Below are 20,525 nucleotides of genomic sequence, written 5' to 3'. Positions count from 1 at the left end.
GACATTGAAATGGTTAGGACCAGACATCTTTATCTGTGTTGGATAATTTGAAAGAGAAAGTGTATTTGTATACTCCAAGTATGTTGTGCAGCAATACTTCTGTGAGCCAACTGAAGAACAGAAATAATTTTATTGCTGTGCTTGCGCTCCCACCCCTCACACAATCTGGATATTTTGCAGCCTCGTATTTATTTATCAGTGCCACAGCTGGCTTTAGGACAATGCTATTCTCGTTTTCCAGGGGCAGGGAGGGAACTGTGAGCTACCCGGGTTCACACAGGACATCAGTGCAAGAACAGGCAAGGGAGCTCTATTCTCCTGGGCCACAGCGTTGGCACTCTGACAACTGAACTCAACTTCCTTCTCTTGGAGCCAGGACAGGACACAGAAACGTATTCATTTGGCAAAGGGGGAGGGGAACCCCTGTATCCCTTCCTTATTTTGTTTTTATTTTGGAGGGGGCAGTTGCAGTTCTCATGCAGGGCAAGGTTATATAAACTTGATGACAAGTAACCACATGTTTTTCAGCATTTCCTAAAGTTTGTGAGGGGTGAATTCCAGACAGAGCACAGAATGTCACCATGCAAAAAGTCATGCCAATGCTTTTACCAAAGTATATAATAAATATTTCATTTAATAATAATAATTCATTTTTGGTCACTGTGCATCTCTATACACTAAAATTTATCTTCATATGCATATAGTATATCTGTAAAGGTAAAAGAAGCAGAAGAGCCTATGTTTAATAAAAAGGGTTTTTCCTTTTCCATTTTTAACCTGATTTTATAAAGATACATTGGGAAACATATCTAGAAGCTTTTTATAGTTGAGAGAAAGGTCCATTGTTTTGAATGACTTCATGATTGTACTATTTATAAAACTGAATTTGTTTTCCTGAAATTCTGAAAAATGTGCCTTCCTGGTTGAGTTAACTTTATGTGTGTGTAATATATTGCTGTTGTACCAAAATAGAGTATGGTAGTAATATTTTATCATACTTATCAGTGTCATTATTTTTTTCTTGCTAGTTCTGTGAAACTGTTGTCTCCATAAAAATGAGACCATAGGATCTTTGGGGGAAAATGTTTTTTTTTTTCTCATATACAAGGTGTGGATCTCTATTACTTTTGAAGATTTAACACATTATCATTATTTAAGAAATTGCATTAATTTTCTGCATTTGCAGAAAGATGCAGAACATTCTAAGAACTGTAATTGACTTCAGGTTTCCTATGAACCTGATAACCCTGGTTTTACATCCCAAGGTATACCTTGGTAGTCCTTTGTGTTCCTTACTTCAAACAAAATTGGTTGAATGCTGACGTGTATTTTTGTGCAGTAGGCTTTGTAATGAGCTGAATTTAGGCAGCAGCTGATAGTAAATGTTGAAATAGCAAAAGAGACAATGTAGAGAATTATTATTTTCCTATCCAAGTTTGTCAGTTCTATAATGAGCTTAAAGGAGAAAATATTTTTCTTTTGGAAGTGCACTGTGTGTATCACAGCAGATGGTAGAACTAAGGGGCAAAACTGATACATGCTTAATGCCTTATAGTCATCTCTGTCTTGATTTAGTTATTATACAAATACAATTTCTCGTCAAGAAGAAGACTTTAAAGGCAGGAAATGGAGGTAGGAAAAACTTTAAGAAAATTGCAAAAGAAAAAAAATTTGATAATCAGCATGTATTTCTTAATTCCACTTTGTTTTATAAGTACAGAAAAATTCAATATTAAAGACATATTTGTTATATATATGGGAGGAAAGTGGAAGAAGAAATTCTGAAGAATTGCACAAGGAAGAAAGGGGACTTCAGGAAATTCAAATAGTGGTGAGAGAGGGGGAGAGGCAAACTGAAGATTACTTTTTAAATCAACATTTCCTTCTTTGTGGAAAACAGAGGCAACAGTTTTGTGACTCAAATTTAGCCCTGGTCGCTGCAGTTACAGCCTGACCTTGCAGTTACTGTAAGCACATTGCTTGTATGGAAGAAATTTCTAAGTCAGCATGAAGAACATATTATACCAAAAGGACGATTTCCCATTGTGGAGAGCATGCATTACATCCATCCTTCAATCAGAAGCAATAAATCCAAGTGGGAAACAGCAAAACACCAACCTTCCACAGAACTGGTTGTGCATTTTCTGCAGCATTTCCATCAGTGTGTGGGATTTTTCACAGCTGCTGATAAATTATACCGACCAGTTAAGATGATGTGTGATTTTGGGATTTACATTGTGATTCAGTGAAGTAAATGCTGTCACTTTCATACACACTTGCACACTACCACAAGTTATCCTACATATCATTAACTTTTCATTTTGGTCCACTTCAGAAGACAGTGCTTGCCTGGTGTCACCAAAATAAATATGGCCATATAAATATGACAGAAACCTTTTCTTCACAGAGAACACTCTCAGACTTTTATAATTTACAAGTCACTACTTAAAACTCTGACAAAACCAAACTTTCCTGTGGTGATACCCACCTATGGTCAGTTCATATTATGAACCAAGAAGTTAGTATCTATCCACTGGACCATAAATAATTTTTCAGTAGGGTGCTCTGCAGTCCCCTTAAAAGTTCTTTTTGTACATAAATCATTCATAACAATACTGACTTATAGAACCTGGAGGTAACTACCACCATCATCTAGGAAATAATGTGAATCAAGGTATCCATCTGTTTCATACATGTTAGCCTTATCTTTAAATGCAAATTACTTATTTTGATTTTGCTAAACCATCTTCCTATCAGAGATATTTGAGGACTTTTTTTTTAAGTGGAAGACAGGAAAATTATAAGGAAATACCAATATTCAAACTGTTTCTGATCTTTCTTGGTCTTAATGCATTTAGGTCCAAATACACAGTACTTTCACATTGTCAAGTCAGTAGATTTGAATTATTATGCTTGTGGATAGAAACTAATACCAGCAATTTAAGCACCAACAAAGTAAAACAGTACCTACACTCATCTAAATATACTGTGTCTTACTAAACTGTGACAAATGAAATGGGAAGAAATTATGGATTCTTACAACTACTTTCTCTCATAACAGCACACTCTTCTGAGCCCTGTACTTTATGGTAAGTAATGTCACAGAACTGGCTTCCTCACTGAATGTTGGATGTTATAGTTAAGAGAAACACAAGCATGGAAAAATAACATCACCCAGCATCACCTGGCATATGCTTTGGTCTGTCAGTCATCTTTTCTGGAAGATAAAATCTGGTGGTCCTTACCATGTTGCACTATGCAGAGTGACTGCAGTAGCCTCCATCTCTTTAGCATCACTTCTTAAAAACAAATTCTTATTAGCATTCTGCTCCTGAACACATGTCAGAAGTCATTAAATGTAGCCAAGCAACTGCATGTATCTATCCCTTACTTCATGTATTCAGTGTGTGGGTAGGTCTAGCCATGTATCAAATTTATGCAACTGTAGCATGAATCAATATTATTCTTCATGCATCATCAGCTGCAATCTCATAGGCTAGCACAGCCCATAGGTTACAACAAATTAAGTGATAACTTCCCTGATGAGATGGAATCAAGGTGGATTTCTAGATTTCTGGAAGAACATTACTTTTCTAATTTTTAAGGCATATGTTTTTATCACATTGAAAATACAGAGATATGGAGGTGAGAGAACATGCTGTAATCAGTTTGGAGGGCAGTAATGTTAAAATTTCGTTCAGGAAGAATTGTTATGCTTTATTGTAATTACTGGTGGTTATATAGAGAACCATCCACTGTATTTATGAACAGTGTGAAAGTGGGATCAGGTTTTCTGGAACTCCATTTATAATGACTTTGCTGAACTCAGGTTAATTATGACGGAGGCCCATCTGAGAGAGAAGGCACACCACGGAACAAAAGGGATCCATTTTTTTAATCTACTGTTTGAATTTCATCCTTTCTTCTTTCATCTGTTTTCATCTTATGGAAGCGATTATAAGTGCTAATGAGACATTTGATCTTGCTTCAGGCAGTCATTTTCTGGTTAACACAACAGAGGTATCAAGCATCTATTTTGGTATTATAGGAAGTCAGCAGGCTGGGGTCACGTATTCTTTTCTCTTATACCCGCCCAGTTGCAGCAATCCTTTTTCTGGTACTTGAAATACTTATGGTACTATTTTATTTTTCTGTCTGCAGCTCTTATATGAGCTCCTCGTCACTAATTTATGTCAGGAAAAGATACAACTCCTAACAGGTGTTTCCAATTTAGAATCCAGTCAGAATTATATGAAACTTTTTTTTCTTTTGGGAGCAAATTCTACTCAAGTTGGAAATTACAGATGTGTTGTTTAGTTCAAGCAACAAGTGATGACTGATGAGCACAAGCAGCATTTGAACCTGGGACCCAATGAGTGCAGTTCAATAAATTGGGGGATCATTCTAAAGAGAACAGTACTGTTTGAAAACATGATTTCTTTCATGTTGACAATTCTTCAGAAACCATAGCCAAACCTGGAAGTTCTGAGCCATTCTTTTCATCAATCTTATTTATCAAAAGAAAGCCAGAGAATGCTTTTGGGCCTGTGTTCCTCAAGTGCTGATAATTATGTGTATAGACAGCACTGCTTGTATTACACAGTATATCCCGTGGAACTGGGAATACTACTGAAATTTAAAGGGAGCACCCTGGAGAAGACCTAAGGTATGTGTACCAGGCAATCACCAAATATTTAATCCTTTAGGATGTAGTTTGTTTTTAAAGAAATAACCCTTGCTAATCAGCAGTGTTCTTTCATGATGGCACAATTAGTTTCTCTTGCTAACTTGAGTGTGGAGCTCTTCTAGTGCCTACTTTCCATAAATTAAAATTGGTGCCAATTAGCCATTTATAGGAGACAGACTTGTGATATCTTTTCAAGAAATAAACACATGAGAACACTGAGGCTAATTTGTGGAAATACTTTCCTATATTCCACCTGATCTAGCTAATGCCAATAACTTTTACAAACACTCTTGCACTGAGATGGATAGGAAATGCTGCTAAGTATGTCTGCATGCACATAGTCTGGTAGTCAGTGAAATGTGTTCCAAAGTCTTGTTAAAAAGCAGAATAGTACTTGAACATGTCTATTGAGTACACAAAAACAAGTTCCTGAGACGCCTTTATTTTCTCACACCTAATATTGGAGAAAAACTTTGGGTTTAAATTAACAAATAGTTTTTACTAGAACACTTGGAGTGTTCAAAAACCAGAAAAAACCCCTCTGGGCTTTGTTTTTGATATGTGAAAAAAGGTGAATAGGCCCAGAGAGAAAAGAATAAATATCTAATGCTGAATCTTTAAAAGCTGGTGCTTTGTCCAGCATTTTCCAGGGTTTCTTTTCTCCCAAGTCTGCAATTTAAAAATCACCAAATATTGGTCAGTTCCTTACTTGGGACCTTTTTAAGTGCTGCATTTTTAAAAACCTGATTTTAATTCTGTGACTGAACACTGCTGTTTAATTGGATGACTGTGATCTTTATAATCAGGCTTCCAATGTAATAAATTATATGCGTGAATTTTCCTTATATAATGAACCACTAATAGTTACTTGATGAGTATTTCAAGTTACAAAATTTCTAAGAAACTTTAGATTGAAAAAATTAATTCTGAGGTAAAGACAGTTGAAAATCTTTCAAACTTTTCAAAGATCTCTAATGTTATTAATATTTCATTAAGTATGCCTGCTAGGAAACCTAATATTCCTGAAATAGAGAGACAAAGCAAATGTAAAGAAAATCAAAGGATGCTAATAAAGCTGAAATGAAAATGTACAGAAATCCTCTTTTTCTGATTATCATGCAGGAGCATGTAAAACTGAGGATTAGAATGTAGAGCCACTTTGTGTATTCTTATTCTTAACTTTACTATTATGTAGTCCTACACAAATTAGTAAAGACACATGCATACATTCTGTTAGGTCCAGTCAAAAACACCAGTCCTACAAACAACTTATGCCTTTAGGTAACAATTACATGAATTCATTTTACTCATAACTGCTAAACACAGTTATTCAAGATTAGTTTCAGGATCTAGACTCACATTAGCAAATCATTATGTTTTGAAGTGTTTTTTGAATACCTTAGATTTTGTTAAGTCTACTTAGAAGAGTGTTAGGGAGGAGAGGACATGCATTTTTTAAACTGGACGAGTTTCTCACACATGCTGTCATATTTAGAATACTGTTTCCTGACATAGCACTTTTTTGCTCCTTCAGAATATGACTACACATTTCAGTAGTCTTCAAATTCACAGGCACATGTCAGTTTTGCCAGCTGCTCATTAGTTGGTGTATTTTAAAGAAGGTAAGGAAATGTGGAAAGCCTGTTTCTTAGCGAGTGAATCAAGCGTGCAGTGTGAAGGTAATAATGAGGAAACATAATGGGTTAAGAGCAGAGAACTCCCACACTTAATTCCTTCCTGTTAGATGAGCTCCTTCACAAGAGTGTGATCCTTGTAATGTACACATTTATAGCAGTGTTTCTTATTTTAAAAGAGCTGTGATTCATTGTATGGAGGTGGAGAGAATTGAGCTTTTGCACATTAACAATTTTAGATGAAGAAAAAACCCGTTTTTCCTTGCCTTTGCATTTTTGTTAGAACTTTATGAGACAGAGTATTTAAGCATGATGGTTAATTTTATATCAAATTTGATCCTGCCACCAGTTACTTTCTACTTCTGCAGGCTGCTTACTCTGTCACCGAGTATTAGATGTATTACCCACAGAGCAGTAATTACATTTGACACATAATTATTATGGTTTTGATGACAAGAAGGCCTTTTCTTTTCCTGCTTTCATAACATATACTCCTGAAAGTGCTGGCTGGATGAATACAGTTAGTTTAAAAGCACTTGGATTTAAATTGAACCCTGGGACAAAGAAAGAAATGAAAAGAAAGAGTGAGCACTTTTGAAAATTCCAGATGATCTCACACAGTCGATTTTGAAAAGGAAAGAAAGCCTTTAAGTGCTGTTAATGCAAAAGGAGAAAGAGCTGCCGGGCTGCAGCCATGCCAGATCCCCAACAGGAAAGGAGTGCTTTTAAAGTTAATAAACTGAAGGTTTGGAAAAAACGGAGGCTCCTGGCAAGGCCACATAAACTACACAAATGAGTTTCTAATCTTGCCACATGGGCATTTTTCCAACTCTGCACTCTGAGTCACCCCCAGCTGCAGGTCTGGATGAGCAGTTTAATAATCCTTAGCCCTTTTTTCCCTTAAATGATCAGCATCAGAGTATCATGTTTCTGGAGCCTGGAGGCTGTGTGGTATTCAAATAGGATGAGTTCTTGAAATTCCTCCAAACCCACCTGCAGCTGCCTCTGCCTCTCTGCTGAGGTTAGAAAAGCTGGACTTGCACACTTTGTAAATTGCCATCTTCTTCCTCCCTCACCTCCCCTTGATTTCTCACAGTGTGCATGGGGCAAAGCCAGGCTAGGAGGATGTTCTTCCTGTCCTTTTTTTTTTTTTAAAGAAAAGTTAATAAGGCATGGATGGGGCTATGTCAATGCTAGGAATCCTTCTCTGGGAATTGAGTGGTTGTGAAGGAAACCTGAGCAAAAAAAAAATGACCTGACTTCCCCCTTGGATCCAAGACCTGAGCATCATCATCAGGGAAGCCTGATGTAAAGGGTATCCCTCCTACTGATATGAGATCTTCAATCAGTGCCGAGACAATGATGATGGAATTAACGTACTATAAAGCAGCTCTAATTTTAGCCTGGTTTGTTATTTCAAGAGTTCATAGGGAAGGGTAAAGGGGGAGGTGAAGGCTGCTACAAATGACTAATGCTGCATTTCAGCCTCCTAAGCCATATTTAGTGATGTGGGATATAAACATAAGCTCTCAGTACAATTTTTCCTATTTGACTTCTGTTTCCTTTCTTCTGCTCCTCTCCTAAAGATAGCTGCTGACAGACAGGTGTTTATTGCGGGTGCTGTGTGGCAGGCGCAGCCAGCGTCCCCAGGGTGGATCCCAGCACCGTGCACTGTCCGGAGCGTTCCCGAGTGTGGCACGGCGCCTGTGCCAGGCTGTGCCTCCGCCAGGAGCCACCACTGACACTCCCCAGGGTTCAGTGCCTGGACTGCCCCACCCCAAGCCTGCAGCCTGTTCAGCATCACCAGCGTGTCGTGGTTGCCCCTCTTCGCCAGTTTTGGCCATTGGACTTGCTCGGGAGTCAAAGTTCAAGTTCGTTATCTGTGTGAGGTGGGTTTCATGTACCTCCATGGCATTCTGCACATCCTGAATTCTTTTTCTGCAGTGAGTCCACACATATACATTAAACTGCAATTCTCTGGGGCTGTCAGAATTGCAGACCAGCCTGAGGCACGGCAGTATGATAAAGTTTTCAGGCCCTGTTTAGTTAAGGCTGAAAATCTGGGACCCAGCCAATCTATACCACTCAGGGCTCTTTTCACAGTCCAAAATGATTTGGCTTAAACATTTCCAACTGTGATGAGGTCTCATTTCAGTGATTATACAGTCATTCACTTTTCCACATCAACATCAAAGTCATTAACAACTGAGTATTATTGCATTGGCTGGAATTCAGTTAAGGACTAGAGGGATGTTGCTCTTTATTAAGATAAATCATTGCCTTGGTTATGTCACCCATGAAATAATCAATTTACTGTGTTGGTTAATTTCCTCCCTCTTTGATCTGTGAATTAAATTCAGCAGATCATTGTTCCACACAACTGCAGTGGAAAGGATGCTTTAAAATAAATGCACCACGTTTTCTAATGGTACAAGTCTGGTAACTGTATAAAACAAGACTGCACATGGCCTGATCTATTTCAACACTTTCCTTTGAAAGGCTGAGAGGAAAATGAACCAGTAGCACCAATTTGGGTTATACTCCCTCAAAGTTCCTGAGAAATGAACCAGAGGAAAGGGAAAAACTAGCAGAACTGATTCTGAGGCCTTCAGAGGAGTTAGGCTGATTGCCATACTAATGAAAATATTTCTGATTCTGAGGTCTTCAGAAGAGTTAGACCAATTGCCATACCAAATGAAAATATTTCTATCAAAGCATAAGGCTATTTCTGGATAGCCTTCATGAGCTTTGCATACTGAGATGCTTACTGTAAGGATTTTTTTCAAAAATCCTAGTCATAACAAGCCAAATATTAAAAAACCCACCAAACAAAAACAAACAAACAAAAAAACCTGCGCTGATACCAACTGATATTCTAATCTCCTTTTGCATTGTACTATGCCTTCTGAAATTAAACTGTGTATAAATAAATCCACATTGACTGGAAATCACTATGCCTATCCATGAGAAACTGATGATGACAGCCCAAGTCTGACTCCTCATTTTGCAGAATTTCACAGCAGTGTGAGTATTCAAGTCTCACTTTTCTAATATTAAACTCTAACTTTTTAAATTTAAATATATTTAAATAATCCATGCTCATTAAAAGCAACACAGACTTCTTCTGTATTTCTCTAATGTAAGTTCAGATCCATGCCTCTTCTAAAACCTGAGCTGTTCTCACATTTATGTCCTTTAAACTCAAGACCATGATCTATCATGAGCTTTGAAAAATAGAAACAGCATGTGATGTGGTTTTAAGGTCAGCATCTAATTTTGTTAAGACTTTGAGGAAAATGGCACGTAGCTTTCTGGTTGTGCAACCAAGACATAGAATTGCTTCCAAATTTTTACATCTTAAAGCTATATTTATATAATCTTAAAGATTCTAGAACATGTGTTGGTGAGAAGTGCTATTATTTTTGAAAGAAAATGCATATAAAAATACTATTACTAAAAGAGTTGAACTAAAATTCCTGATTGAACTAAAAAAATCACTTTATTTTCTAACTCCAATTCCCATTACATGAGTAAAATATTCTCACTAATTCTCAGGTCTAGGTTACAAATTAGAGCAATGGATTAAGAAGATATAATACTGTTTCATTATAAGAATCACACCCCCAATTCACTTAAAAATTAATGAAAGCTGATTGCAGATTTTTTTCTATAGCAATTACTTAGAGTGTTTCTCCTCACATTTAACAAAAATTGTGTGTGACTTCATGAAAGAAAAACAATTTGCATTAACAAATTACTTTACTGCCTTTGAAAGTCATCTTCATGAAACAAAATATACCTTAGCTGAGTATGCAGAAGAATGAACACTAACGAGAGTTACACGTCAGGACTAGGTAGAAATTCATGGTAAATCAGTCAGGATATTCAGAATATGTGAGGAGGCTTAGTATTGAACAGTTGATTACAACTGCAGCGAACCTGATTAATGCACACGGCAATTCTCTGTTCCTCATAAACCTTCTCAGTTAGCAATCAAATTACTATTTTCTAATTAATTGCATTAGTTTCTACTTGTCAGTTGCTTCATATTCATCATCCTTTTGCCATTAGTTTCCATTTCTAAATGAATCATTCTAAGAGCACAAAGTGAAAACATTGCTATTCCTCAAGCATGATTTCTTATTTTGTTGACATGAATGCATAGTAACTGCAAGTTTCTTCAAGCTGTTGTGGAATATTTATTTTTTAGTTGCCATGAGGTCATACACTTGGAGTTTTAAGATGACAGAAACTCCTGGCGGAGTTTTGAACACATTTAGCTTTTGTAATTCTGCTTCAGGCAGTAGCAGGCAAGTTAAACAATCACTGATTGACTTTTATTAAGTGATCTGTAAGGCTGATAGGCTCAGGAATGCAACCTATAGACAGATTCTTGAAATACAGCCGAGACAGGAATCTTACAGAAATTCCAAAAATAGGAGGTAATATTCTCTTTGCAAACTAATTTTTTTTCCTTAGATATTATTCTTGACTTTATAAGATATTATTATTTTTCTGCTTTTTATTTGAAAAGTTCATCAATAAATCTATGATTATCAAAAAACCCCAAATTACCTATCACAGACTTAATTTCAAGCCTATGCTATCTTACATGAAAATAAAAAAAATATTGCATTAAGGTAACTGAGGAATTAAAGTTAAAATGTTAACTGATGTAAAATTAATGTAATGGTTTCTTTGGTATAAACTAGCTAGAAACCCAGACGACGATGCTGCACAATGAGACTCCTAATCTGTCCTTGGATTATCCCCTTCTCTAGGGTAAACTGGAGCCAAGCTGTACTTGGCATGCATTTCTTTCCTGAGTGAGGAACTCTGTTCAGCTCAATAAAGGGTTGAGAGGAAGGGGCCAGAGTTACACCTTTCTCTGGGCTAGCCACCTGTGCAGGGTGGCTAGAAACACAGCAACACAGCCCTGCTATAGAACACATCCTCCCATCCCATGGTGGTTCTCATAGCTATCCCACATATACCATGACCTCTCTTGGAGGATTAGAGCTGTACAAGCCAGTTCCTGATTGTATAAACCATAAATTATGTGATATCATAGATTTTGATGCCTGTGAGATCTCAAATTTTTGTTTTAAAGCTTTGTTTTGCATTTATTAAATACATGGCATTTATTTAATTACTAGAGCTGTAAATCAAATTAATTTCTCATATGAACATATAGTTTTCATCTAATATTCTAAGGAAAAAAATGTAATTAATGATTTGGCATTTATGTTTCTCTTTTATTTTTCATTTTGATGTCAAAAAGCATCTGTCATACTGTTTGGTCCAGCAAGCACTCCACACATGAGTCCCTAGACTGAAGCAGCAGTTCTACAGTTTTGAAGGGCTTATAGAGACAGCCTCAGGACCTTTAAGTGCATTTACACAGTTGACACCAAACACACTAGTGGACTCGATGTCAATGAAAATGCTTAACATTCTTCTTAAAAACAGAGGTACAGCAGGGTCTGATAACTCTAGTCTGTGTTCTCTGAACCAAAGGAATGCTCATGGTGGGTACTGCTTACCACTTCCATGTAATAAAACTTTTGAGTACTATTTCTTGGCATTGGACCACTACTGTTAAATGTCCACAGTGGAGAGGAACAGAAAAAAGAAAACCAGACAAATTTACCTAAGCATTTTCATTATTATTAAGATGACCTTGCTGATGAGAGATAAAGACTCAAATTCTGTCCTTTACTGAATCAGAATGGAAACTGCATAGACGTGAAAGCCCTCAAATTTATAGATATTTAAGCCTCCATCTCTTTCAAAATCAAAAGTTGAAACCAGAGCAAGCTTAATTGCTGACACTTTTAGCATTTTTTCCCTTTTATTTGTCAAAAGAAGGTATCATGTGTGGCATACACTATAGCTCATACAATTTGATATTTGACTGCATAAGCACATATTGTGCTGGGACCTGTGGGTACATCAGGGATTCTCCACATCACTGAAATTATCTCTGAAGCATAGAGGTAAAAAATCTGTTATACTAATTTTTGTTTTAATTAAGCCCACTGTGTCACTTCCTAAAGAGCACTGTACAAAGTTCTTGTAACAACATGCAGTGAAGATGTATAGGTATCCAGTTATTTGTAAATAATATATCATACACAGCAATTACGACTGAAGTGTTTAATCATTTCAATAGGTCTCTTTTAATTCTGTCATCCTTTTGTGTTGATACAGGCTACAACTTCCAGCAACATTCTTCCATACTCTCACTAAACACAGATAAGTTACAGCATATCCTTCTAAGAAGTTTGAAATAAAATATGCTAAGTATATTAAAAATGTGCCACGTATGTTATGCCCACCGTCAGTTTCAATACCTGTAAATTATCCTGTTTTGCAAGTCATTGCCTATTGCTCTTCACAGACTATGTGAATAAATTTCTAGCTTTCATTCATTCTAGGCTCTGGAGCCTACTGATGGCAGCTCTGGGAAATAGCCTTTGGGCTGAGGGCTGTCCTCTTCATTTTCTGAATGTTCTCCACAAGGGATGGTTCATGGGGTTGCTATCAGTATGCTCCAGGGCAAATGCCTCCTTCTGTGGGATGCTCCTGGGGGGCTGTTATTACTGGGCTCCAACTTTAACACCTCCAACACACTGAAAATCTTTTATCTGTAGCTGTTATCAGTAGGCTTCACAGTTAAAATACCATCACCCAAGAAGGCTGTTTACTGGAATTACTTTTTTTTAAGTCTCCAGAGTGAAAACTATGCCCCAAGTCTGGAGGAGCAGCCATCAGTAGGCTCCAAAGCATCATCTAAACAAAACTTATTTGATAGCTTTGCACTGATACAGGACACAGAAGAAAGCAGGAGAAAAAAAAACGGATGCAGAAGATTCAGGTGGATGCCACCAAGAAAACAACTTGGGGGCACATGGGGACAAAAGCAGGTCTGTGTGAGGACAAACTGGGGCTGCCCCACACCAGACTGAGCCAGTTCCATGGCAGGCCCATGCCCAGCCCCAGAGGAGCCCTGCAATACGGCAGCGCTGCAGCACAATCAGCTTAAGGGTCTCAACATTACAGCGGGCTTTGCTCCTCACTGGGTGAGAATGGCCCTTTGGGATCTCACCTGGTGATGGATGTCGATGATGGATCCACCTAGCAATGGATTATGATGTCACCGAGAGGCTGGTGTCCCTCCCTGCACCTCACCCCGTCAGCGCCACACTCCAACGGAACAAGATCGCGTGTAGACGCGCCGAAGGCTACCTCCCAGCCAGGCCAGCGCTGCGCTTCTCCACTGCTGCTGGCCTGGCAAAAATCATTGCCTGAGGGCACAGCAGGGAGTTCTTGCTGCATCTTTGCTTCTAACTTGCTGCTTCTCTCCATTCCATCCTCTCTTCCATCTGCTACTACTTGTTGCCCTTCACTTTCTCTCGTGATGCTAGTTTGCTTTCTTCCTGCTCTGAGCTACAGGAAAGCTTTGTACCAGCGCTGTGTCAGAGAAGCCCTTTGGTAGCTCTCCGGTTTTTCCTGTAGTTTCTCTGGCCACCAGCATGGAGGGACCCTGGGTAGGAAACTGGAGACCTCATCCCCGACGGGGACCAATCCTTGCAGAATTCAGCACCCCAGGTCCCAAGTACTGGCTCCCTGGGACAACAGGTAAACCAACTATCAGGGGAGGTGATAGCACAGCTCAGCACTTACTTCCACCTAGAAACCTCCTTTCACCACATAGTTGCAGGCACAGGTCCTTTCACAGGCTTTTCTTCCCAGGTCATACGGCTCATGATCCCACCAGAGACAGAGCCCCTGCATACTCATTTCGAGGGACCAAAGCTCCCTCTGCAGAAAACTGCTCACCAGGTCCTCGATACTTCATCCATTCATCCATCACCAAGACTGGGAAGAATGTGGGACCATCAGCACTTGTGATGGGACGAAGCAAGAGCAAGATTGAGGTCACCCCTGGACCCAGTGAGTAGCATTTCTGCAGCCCTTCATCCAGCCTAGACAAGCATGCCTTACTGTTGCCATGTGCTGCTGGGGCACAAAGCCCTCTGCTCATGCCCTGAATGGGCTTCAGAGAGTTCTGGACAGAAAACAAGCAAGACTGAGCACCTCCTCCTGACTTCTCCTCTTTGGCTTGCAGTCAGATTCGCAGCTTCACTTCTTTTCTTGTCTCCTTCTCTGTCCCAGGTGACTACACCACGGATCGGGCCAACAAGCACGTCTTCTATACCGCACCATCCAATCCCATAGTGTTCCGGCCGAAGGACTTAAAAAGGTTCCGAACACCAGGTACGGAACTTGGGGAAACAGACACTCTTACAGCCTGCGTGTCCTCCAGGGAGCATCTGCAGCTGCTTCAACAGGCCTAGCAAAAAGCCTGGGCAGCACAAGACACAGTGTGTGCTCAACAAGCTTTGAGCTGTCCCACAGCACAAACTTCTCACATCTCACAGAAGAACCGGCAGCTCTGGCTTCAAACAGCCAAGGCACACCACGTGCAACAAAAGCCAGAGGCACTGGAATGAGGGGCAGGATACCATTCCTGCTCCTCACAGCCAGCTTGGCAGGCTGACTCTCTTCCACACAGGCACTGCATCCCTTCCCACAGGACTGAACTATGCCGTCTTCCTATTCCATTTGCAGGTCCTGGAACCTACACCTTGCCCAGGATTCTGGGACCCCAGACAGCATACACTCGTGCTGAACCATCCTACTCCATGACGGGGAAGAGTAAATACCAAAGCTGTTTTCAAGATGTGGCAAAGGTGAGCTGTGCTTCTCTGCTCTCTCACAGCAGCAGCAGAGGTCCAGCTGCTTTGCTGAGGGCAGAAGCCCAAGGAGCCACAGGGCCTCTGGCTCTGCTGTTACGAGTAACACTGACACCTGCAGACCCTCATTTTTCCACACCAGCAGCTTTGGCACGGTACAGCTCACTGCCACTAATGGCAGTAATCTCCCTCGTCCTCTTGGAAATCCACCTCTCTTCCCAAGGAGCCCTCATTCCCAGGGCTCCAGGCCTCCCACACTGCTTCTCTGGCCAGCCACCTAAAGCAGCACAGTACTCATGGACACCCAGCAAGATGCCTCTTGTACCCACCAACCTCATTGCTTCTCTTGCAGACCCCAGGTCCTGCGGCCTTTGACAAGGTGGATCTGGACATCTACAAAACCAGGGCTCCCAAGTTCTCAATGGGACTAAAAACCAAAGCTCCTGGAAAGGGATCGTTTCCAGGTCCAGCAGACTACAACACAGGAAAGGTAAGGCAGCCTGCCTACCATTATGTTATGCTGCACAGCCTTCACTTGAGGATAAGTCTGGAGAATGAGGCACCATCTTCACCTCTTTTTCTTTCCCTTCCAGGTTGCAGTGACCAAGGCCCGGGATCCTGCTTACACTTTTGGACTCCGACATTCTCTCTACAAAGCTTCTTTAGTACCTGCAACACAACTTGAATAAAGACAGATACCTGAAGAGATCTTTCTCTGTTCTTCCTTTGCAGCAGGGTGTGTGGGTGTGCACCACGGGCTTCACTGTCTCATGTCTATGCCCCAGTCAAAACATGGCAGGATGAGGGTTAGGGGAGAGCAGCGAAGTAACAGCATGAGCCAGGCTGACATCTCCAACAGCAGCACCCTTTCACCTAACCAGAGCAAAGCACTGTGAAAGCTTTCCAGCCCTGCCTTTCCATACTGACCTCAAGGACAAAGCCCATCTCAGCGTCCCCCTTTTCAGTGCACATAGGTGGCATCTGCCCAAGGTGTGCCCAGAAACACATCTGCCCTGCATCCTCTCTTGCCACACGCAGGGGCTCATTTCCACAGGCAAGTCCCCAGACCACTGAGAGCTAAGGAGAAAGAACCATTATTCCCAGTCTGAAAATGGAATCACCATAGAATTCTGCAACAACCCAGGTGGGAAGGGACCATGGAATGTGACCTCATCCAGCCCTCGTGCGGGAGAGGCAGCCTGGAAGAGACCAGCCAGCACGCGGCCAACTGCAAACTTGATTGTGGCCAGCGAGGGGACTCTACTGTGCCCCTGAGGAGGCTGTTTGTCCTCTCTGGCTAAGTGGTGATGCCAAAAGGATACATCCCCGATTGCTAGGGAACAGGGCGGGAATCGGAGCGGGCAGCTCTTGCAGGCGCACCAAGGCAGGTGCCTCTCTCAGTTCTGTGGCCAGCACTTCAGTCTACTCAGCCTCTTACAAATACACTGATAAAATAATTTAATAATAAAAAAGACAAAAGTGTTACTTATGATTGCAAGTAGAAAACAATTAAGCATATGATATAGGAATATTAGGAGTGCTGTTTTTAAAGTATTCAGACAGAGAAACTTTACCAAGAAGTTACCAGGTATCCTATGCCTTGTTCAAGAAGCTATGGAAATTGTCATGAACTCCAGTTAGTGCTTGGAAACCCCCTACCCTTCCCATCCTAATTTGAATATCAAGGATTCCAATCAGTAGATCTCAACAGATATGGCAAATGATAGTCTTAGGGTAGGAATATTATAGGACTTACATAACTAGTGAAACCAATCATTGTAAAGGTTACACTTAAGAATGGGCAGATGATGCATACTATGTAAAAGAACTTATATAAAAATGACACAGCAGAAAAAGCATATAATATGGATTAATTGTGTTTGCTAATCAGAACAAATTTGGAGGAGCTATCCCCCTTGTTCCTGGCACTGCAATACAGAAGTGTCACCTAATTCACAACAAATTGATTTTGAAGAAGTTTATTTCACACTGTTTGGTGAAAAAAGCCCTGTGCTTCGGCACCACTGGACTAGAAAGGGCTGGGTCTCTAGGCACATGGGGACAAAAGCAGGTCTGTGTGAGGACAAACTGGGGCTGCCCCACACCAGACTGAGCCAGTTCCATGGCAGGCCCATGCCCAGCCCCAGAGGAGCCCTGCAATACGGCAGCGCTGCAGCACGATCAGCTTAAGGGTCTCAACATCACAGTGGGTTTTGCTCCTCACTGGGTGAGAATGACCCTTTGGGATGTTACCTGGTGATGGATGTCAATGATGGATCCACCTAGCAATGGATTATGATGTCACCGAGAGGCTGGTGTCCCTCCCTGCACTCACCCTGTCAGCGCCACACTCCAGATGAGCAAATTCGTGTGTGGACGCGCTGGAGGCTACCTCCCAGCCAGGCCCAGCGCTGCGTTCTACGCCAACAATTGCTGCCTGAGGGTACACCAGGACTATTTGCTGCATCTTTGCTTCTAACTTACTGCTTCTCCCCAGTCCTCCTTCTCTTCCATCTGCTACTTGTTGCTCTTCACTTTCTCTCGTGATGCTAGTTTGCTTTCTTCCTGCTCTGAGCTACAGGAAAGCTTTGTACCAGCGCTGTGTCAGAGAAGCCCTTTGGTAGCTCTCCGGTTTTTCCTGTAGTTTCTCTGGCCACCAGCATGGAGGGACCCTGGGTAGGAAACTGGAGACCTCATCCCCGACGGGGCCCAATCCTCGCAGAATACACTACCCCAGGTCCCAAGTATGGGCTCCCTGGGTTAACAGGTAAACCAACTATCAGGGGAGGTAGTGGCAGCGGGAGGCACAGCACAGTGCTTACTTCAACTTAGAAACCACCTTTCACCACATAGTTGCAGGTACAGGTCCTTTCACAGGCTTTTCTTCCCAGGTCATATGGCTCATGATCCCACCAAAGACAGAGCCCCTGCATATTCAATTCAAGGGAGCAATGCTCCCTCCACAGCAACCTGCTCACCAGGTCCTCGATACTTCATCGAATCATCCATTACCAAGACTGGGAAGCAGGTGGCTCCATCGGCACTTGTGACAGCACGTCCCAAGAGCAAGATGTTGGTCACCCCTGGACCCAGTGAGTAGCATTTCTGCAGCCCTTCATCCAGCCTAGACAAGCATGCCTTACTGTTGCCATGTGCTGCTGGGGCACAAAGCCCTCTGCTCATGCCCTGAATGGGCTTCAGAGAGTTCTAGACAGAAAACAAGCAAGACTGAGCACCTCCTCCTGACTTCTCCTCTTTGGCTTGCAGTCAGATTCGCAGCTTCACTTCTTTTCTTGTCTCCTTCTCTGTCCCAGGTGACTACACCACGGATCGGGCCAACAAACACATCTTCTATACTGCACCAGCAAAGAGCCTGGCATCCCGACCCAAGGACTTAAAAGGTTTCCGAACACCAGGTACGGAACTTGGGGAAACAGACACTCTTACAGCCTGCGTGTCCTCCAGGGAGCGTCTGCAGCTGCTTCAACAGGCCTAGCAAAAAGCCTGGGCAGCACAAGACACAGTGTGTGCTCAACAAGCTTTGAGCTGTCCCACAGCACAAACTTCTCACATCTCACAGAAGAACCGGCAGCTCTGGCTTCAAACAGCCAAGGCACACCACGTGCAACAAAAGCCAGAGGCACTGGGATGAGGGGCAGGATACCATTCCTGCTCCTCACAGCCAGCTCGGCAGGCTGACTCTCTTCTACACAGGCACTGCATCCCTTCCCACAGGACTGAACTATGCCATCTTCCTATTCCATTTGCAGGTCCTGGAGCCTACACCTTGCCCAGGATTCTGGGACCCCAGACAGTGTACACTCATGCCGAACCATGCTACTCCATGACGGGGAAGAATAAATACCAGAGCTGTTTTCAAGATGTGGCAAAGGTGAGCTGTGCTTCTCTGCTCTCTCACAGCAGCAGCAGAAGTTGTGTGTTCTGCTCAGGGCAGAAGGGCCCCTGTGCCTCCCGTATCCCCACATTAACACACACTTCCCTGCAACTGCAGCAAAGCCCAAGAAGCCACAGGGCCTCTGGGTCTGCTATTACCACTAACACCGACACCTGCAGCCCCTCATTTTTCCACACCAGCAGCTTTGGCACGGTACAGCTCACTGCCACTTATGGCAGTAAGCTTCCTTGTCACCTCTCTTCCCAAGGAGCCCTCATTCCCAGGGCTCCAGGCCTCCCACACTGCTTCTCTGGCCAGCCACCTAAAGCAGCACAGTACTCATGGACACCCAGCAAGATGCCTCTTGTACCCACCAACCTCATTGCTTCTCTTGCAGACCCCAGGTCCTGCGGCCTTTGACAAGGTGGATGTGGACATCTACAAAAACAGGGCTCCCAAGTTCTCAATGGGACTAAAAACCAAAGTTCCTGGAAAGGGATCGTTTCCAGGTCCAGCAGAATACAGCCTGGGAAAGGTAAGGCTGTTAGCCCACCAATGTGTTATGCTGTACAACCTTCACTTGAGGACAAGTCTGGAGAATGAGACACCATCTTCACTTCTTTTCTTCCCAATTTTCTCTTCCAGTTGTCAGTGACCAAGGCCCGGGATCCTGCCTTCAGTTTTGGACTCCGACATTCTCTCTACAAAGCTTCTTTAATACCTGAAAACCATCTTGATTAAAGACAGATACCTGAAGAGATTTCTTTTATTCCTCCTTTGCAGCAGGGTGGGGTTAGGTGTGCGTTGGTGTAGACCACTGGCTTCACTGTCTCATGTCTATGCCCCAATCAAAACACGGCAGGATGAGGGTTAGGGGAGAGCAGCGAAGTAACAGCATGAGCCAGGCTGACATCTCCAACAGCAGCACCCTTTCACCTAACCAAAGCAAAGCACTGTGAAAGCTTTCCAGCCCTGCCTTTCCATACTGACCTCAAGGACAAAGCCCATCTCAGCGTCCCCCTTTTCAGTGCACATAGGTGGCATCTGCCCAAGGTGTGCCCAGAAACACATCTGCCCTGCATCCTCTCTTGCCACACGCAGGGGCTCATTTCCACAGGCAAGTCCCCAGACCACTGAGAGCTAAGGAGAAAGAACCATTATTCCCAGTCTGAAAATGGAATCACCATAGAATTCTGCAACAACCCAGGTGGGAAGGGACCATGGAATGTGACTTCATCCAGCCCTCGTGCGGGAGAGGCAGCCTGGAAGAGACCAGCCAGCACGCAGCCAACTGCAAACTTGATTGTGGCCAGCGAGGGGACTCTACTGTGCCCCTGAGGAGGCTGTTTGTCCTCTCTGGCTAAGTGGTGATGCCAAAAGGATACATCCCCGATTGCTAGGGAACAGGGCGGGAATTGGAGCGGGCAGCTCTCGCAGGCGCACCAAGGCAGGTGCCTCTCTCAGTTCTGTGGTCTGCCCTTCAGTCAGACTCAACCTAATGGACCAAAGCTCTGTGCTCAGGCACCATTGGACTGGAAAGGGCTGTGCTG

At 42.4% G+C, this 20,525-nt stretch overlaps 1 protein-coding gene across 1 annotated transcript; it reads left to right on the top strand.

Moving 5' to 3' along the window:
- Positions 1 to 13,856: 13,856 nt before the first annotated feature.
- LOC311155474 (uncharacterized protein) lies at positions 13,857 to 19,716 on the top strand (the record flags this gene model as incomplete). The annotated part of the gene is made up of 12 exons (XM_084208697.1): positions 13,857 to 14,277; positions 14,500 to 14,601; positions 14,956 to 15,077; positions 15,433 to 15,570; positions 15,674 to 15,751; positions 17,424 to 17,523; positions 17,725 to 17,847; positions 17,972 to 18,172; positions 18,395 to 18,496; positions 18,851 to 18,972; positions 19,373 to 19,510; positions 19,621 to 19,716. The coding sequence occupies 12 exons, from the start codon at positions 13,857 to 13,859 to the stop codon at positions 19,714 to 19,716; spliced, it is 1,743 nt and encodes a 580-aa protein (XP_084064823.1).
- Between the last annotated feature and the right edge of the window lie 809 nt (positions 19,717 to 20,525).

This window comes from Fringilla coelebs, assembly GCF_963513975.1.
Source record: "Fringilla coelebs genome assembly, chromosome: 6".
NCBI lineage: Eukaryota > Metazoa > Chordata > Aves > Passeriformes > Fringillidae > Fringilla > Fringilla coelebs.
The sequence above is the reverse complement of the archived record's forward strand: the minus strand, read 5'-3'. Positions and strand labels throughout refer to the sequence as shown.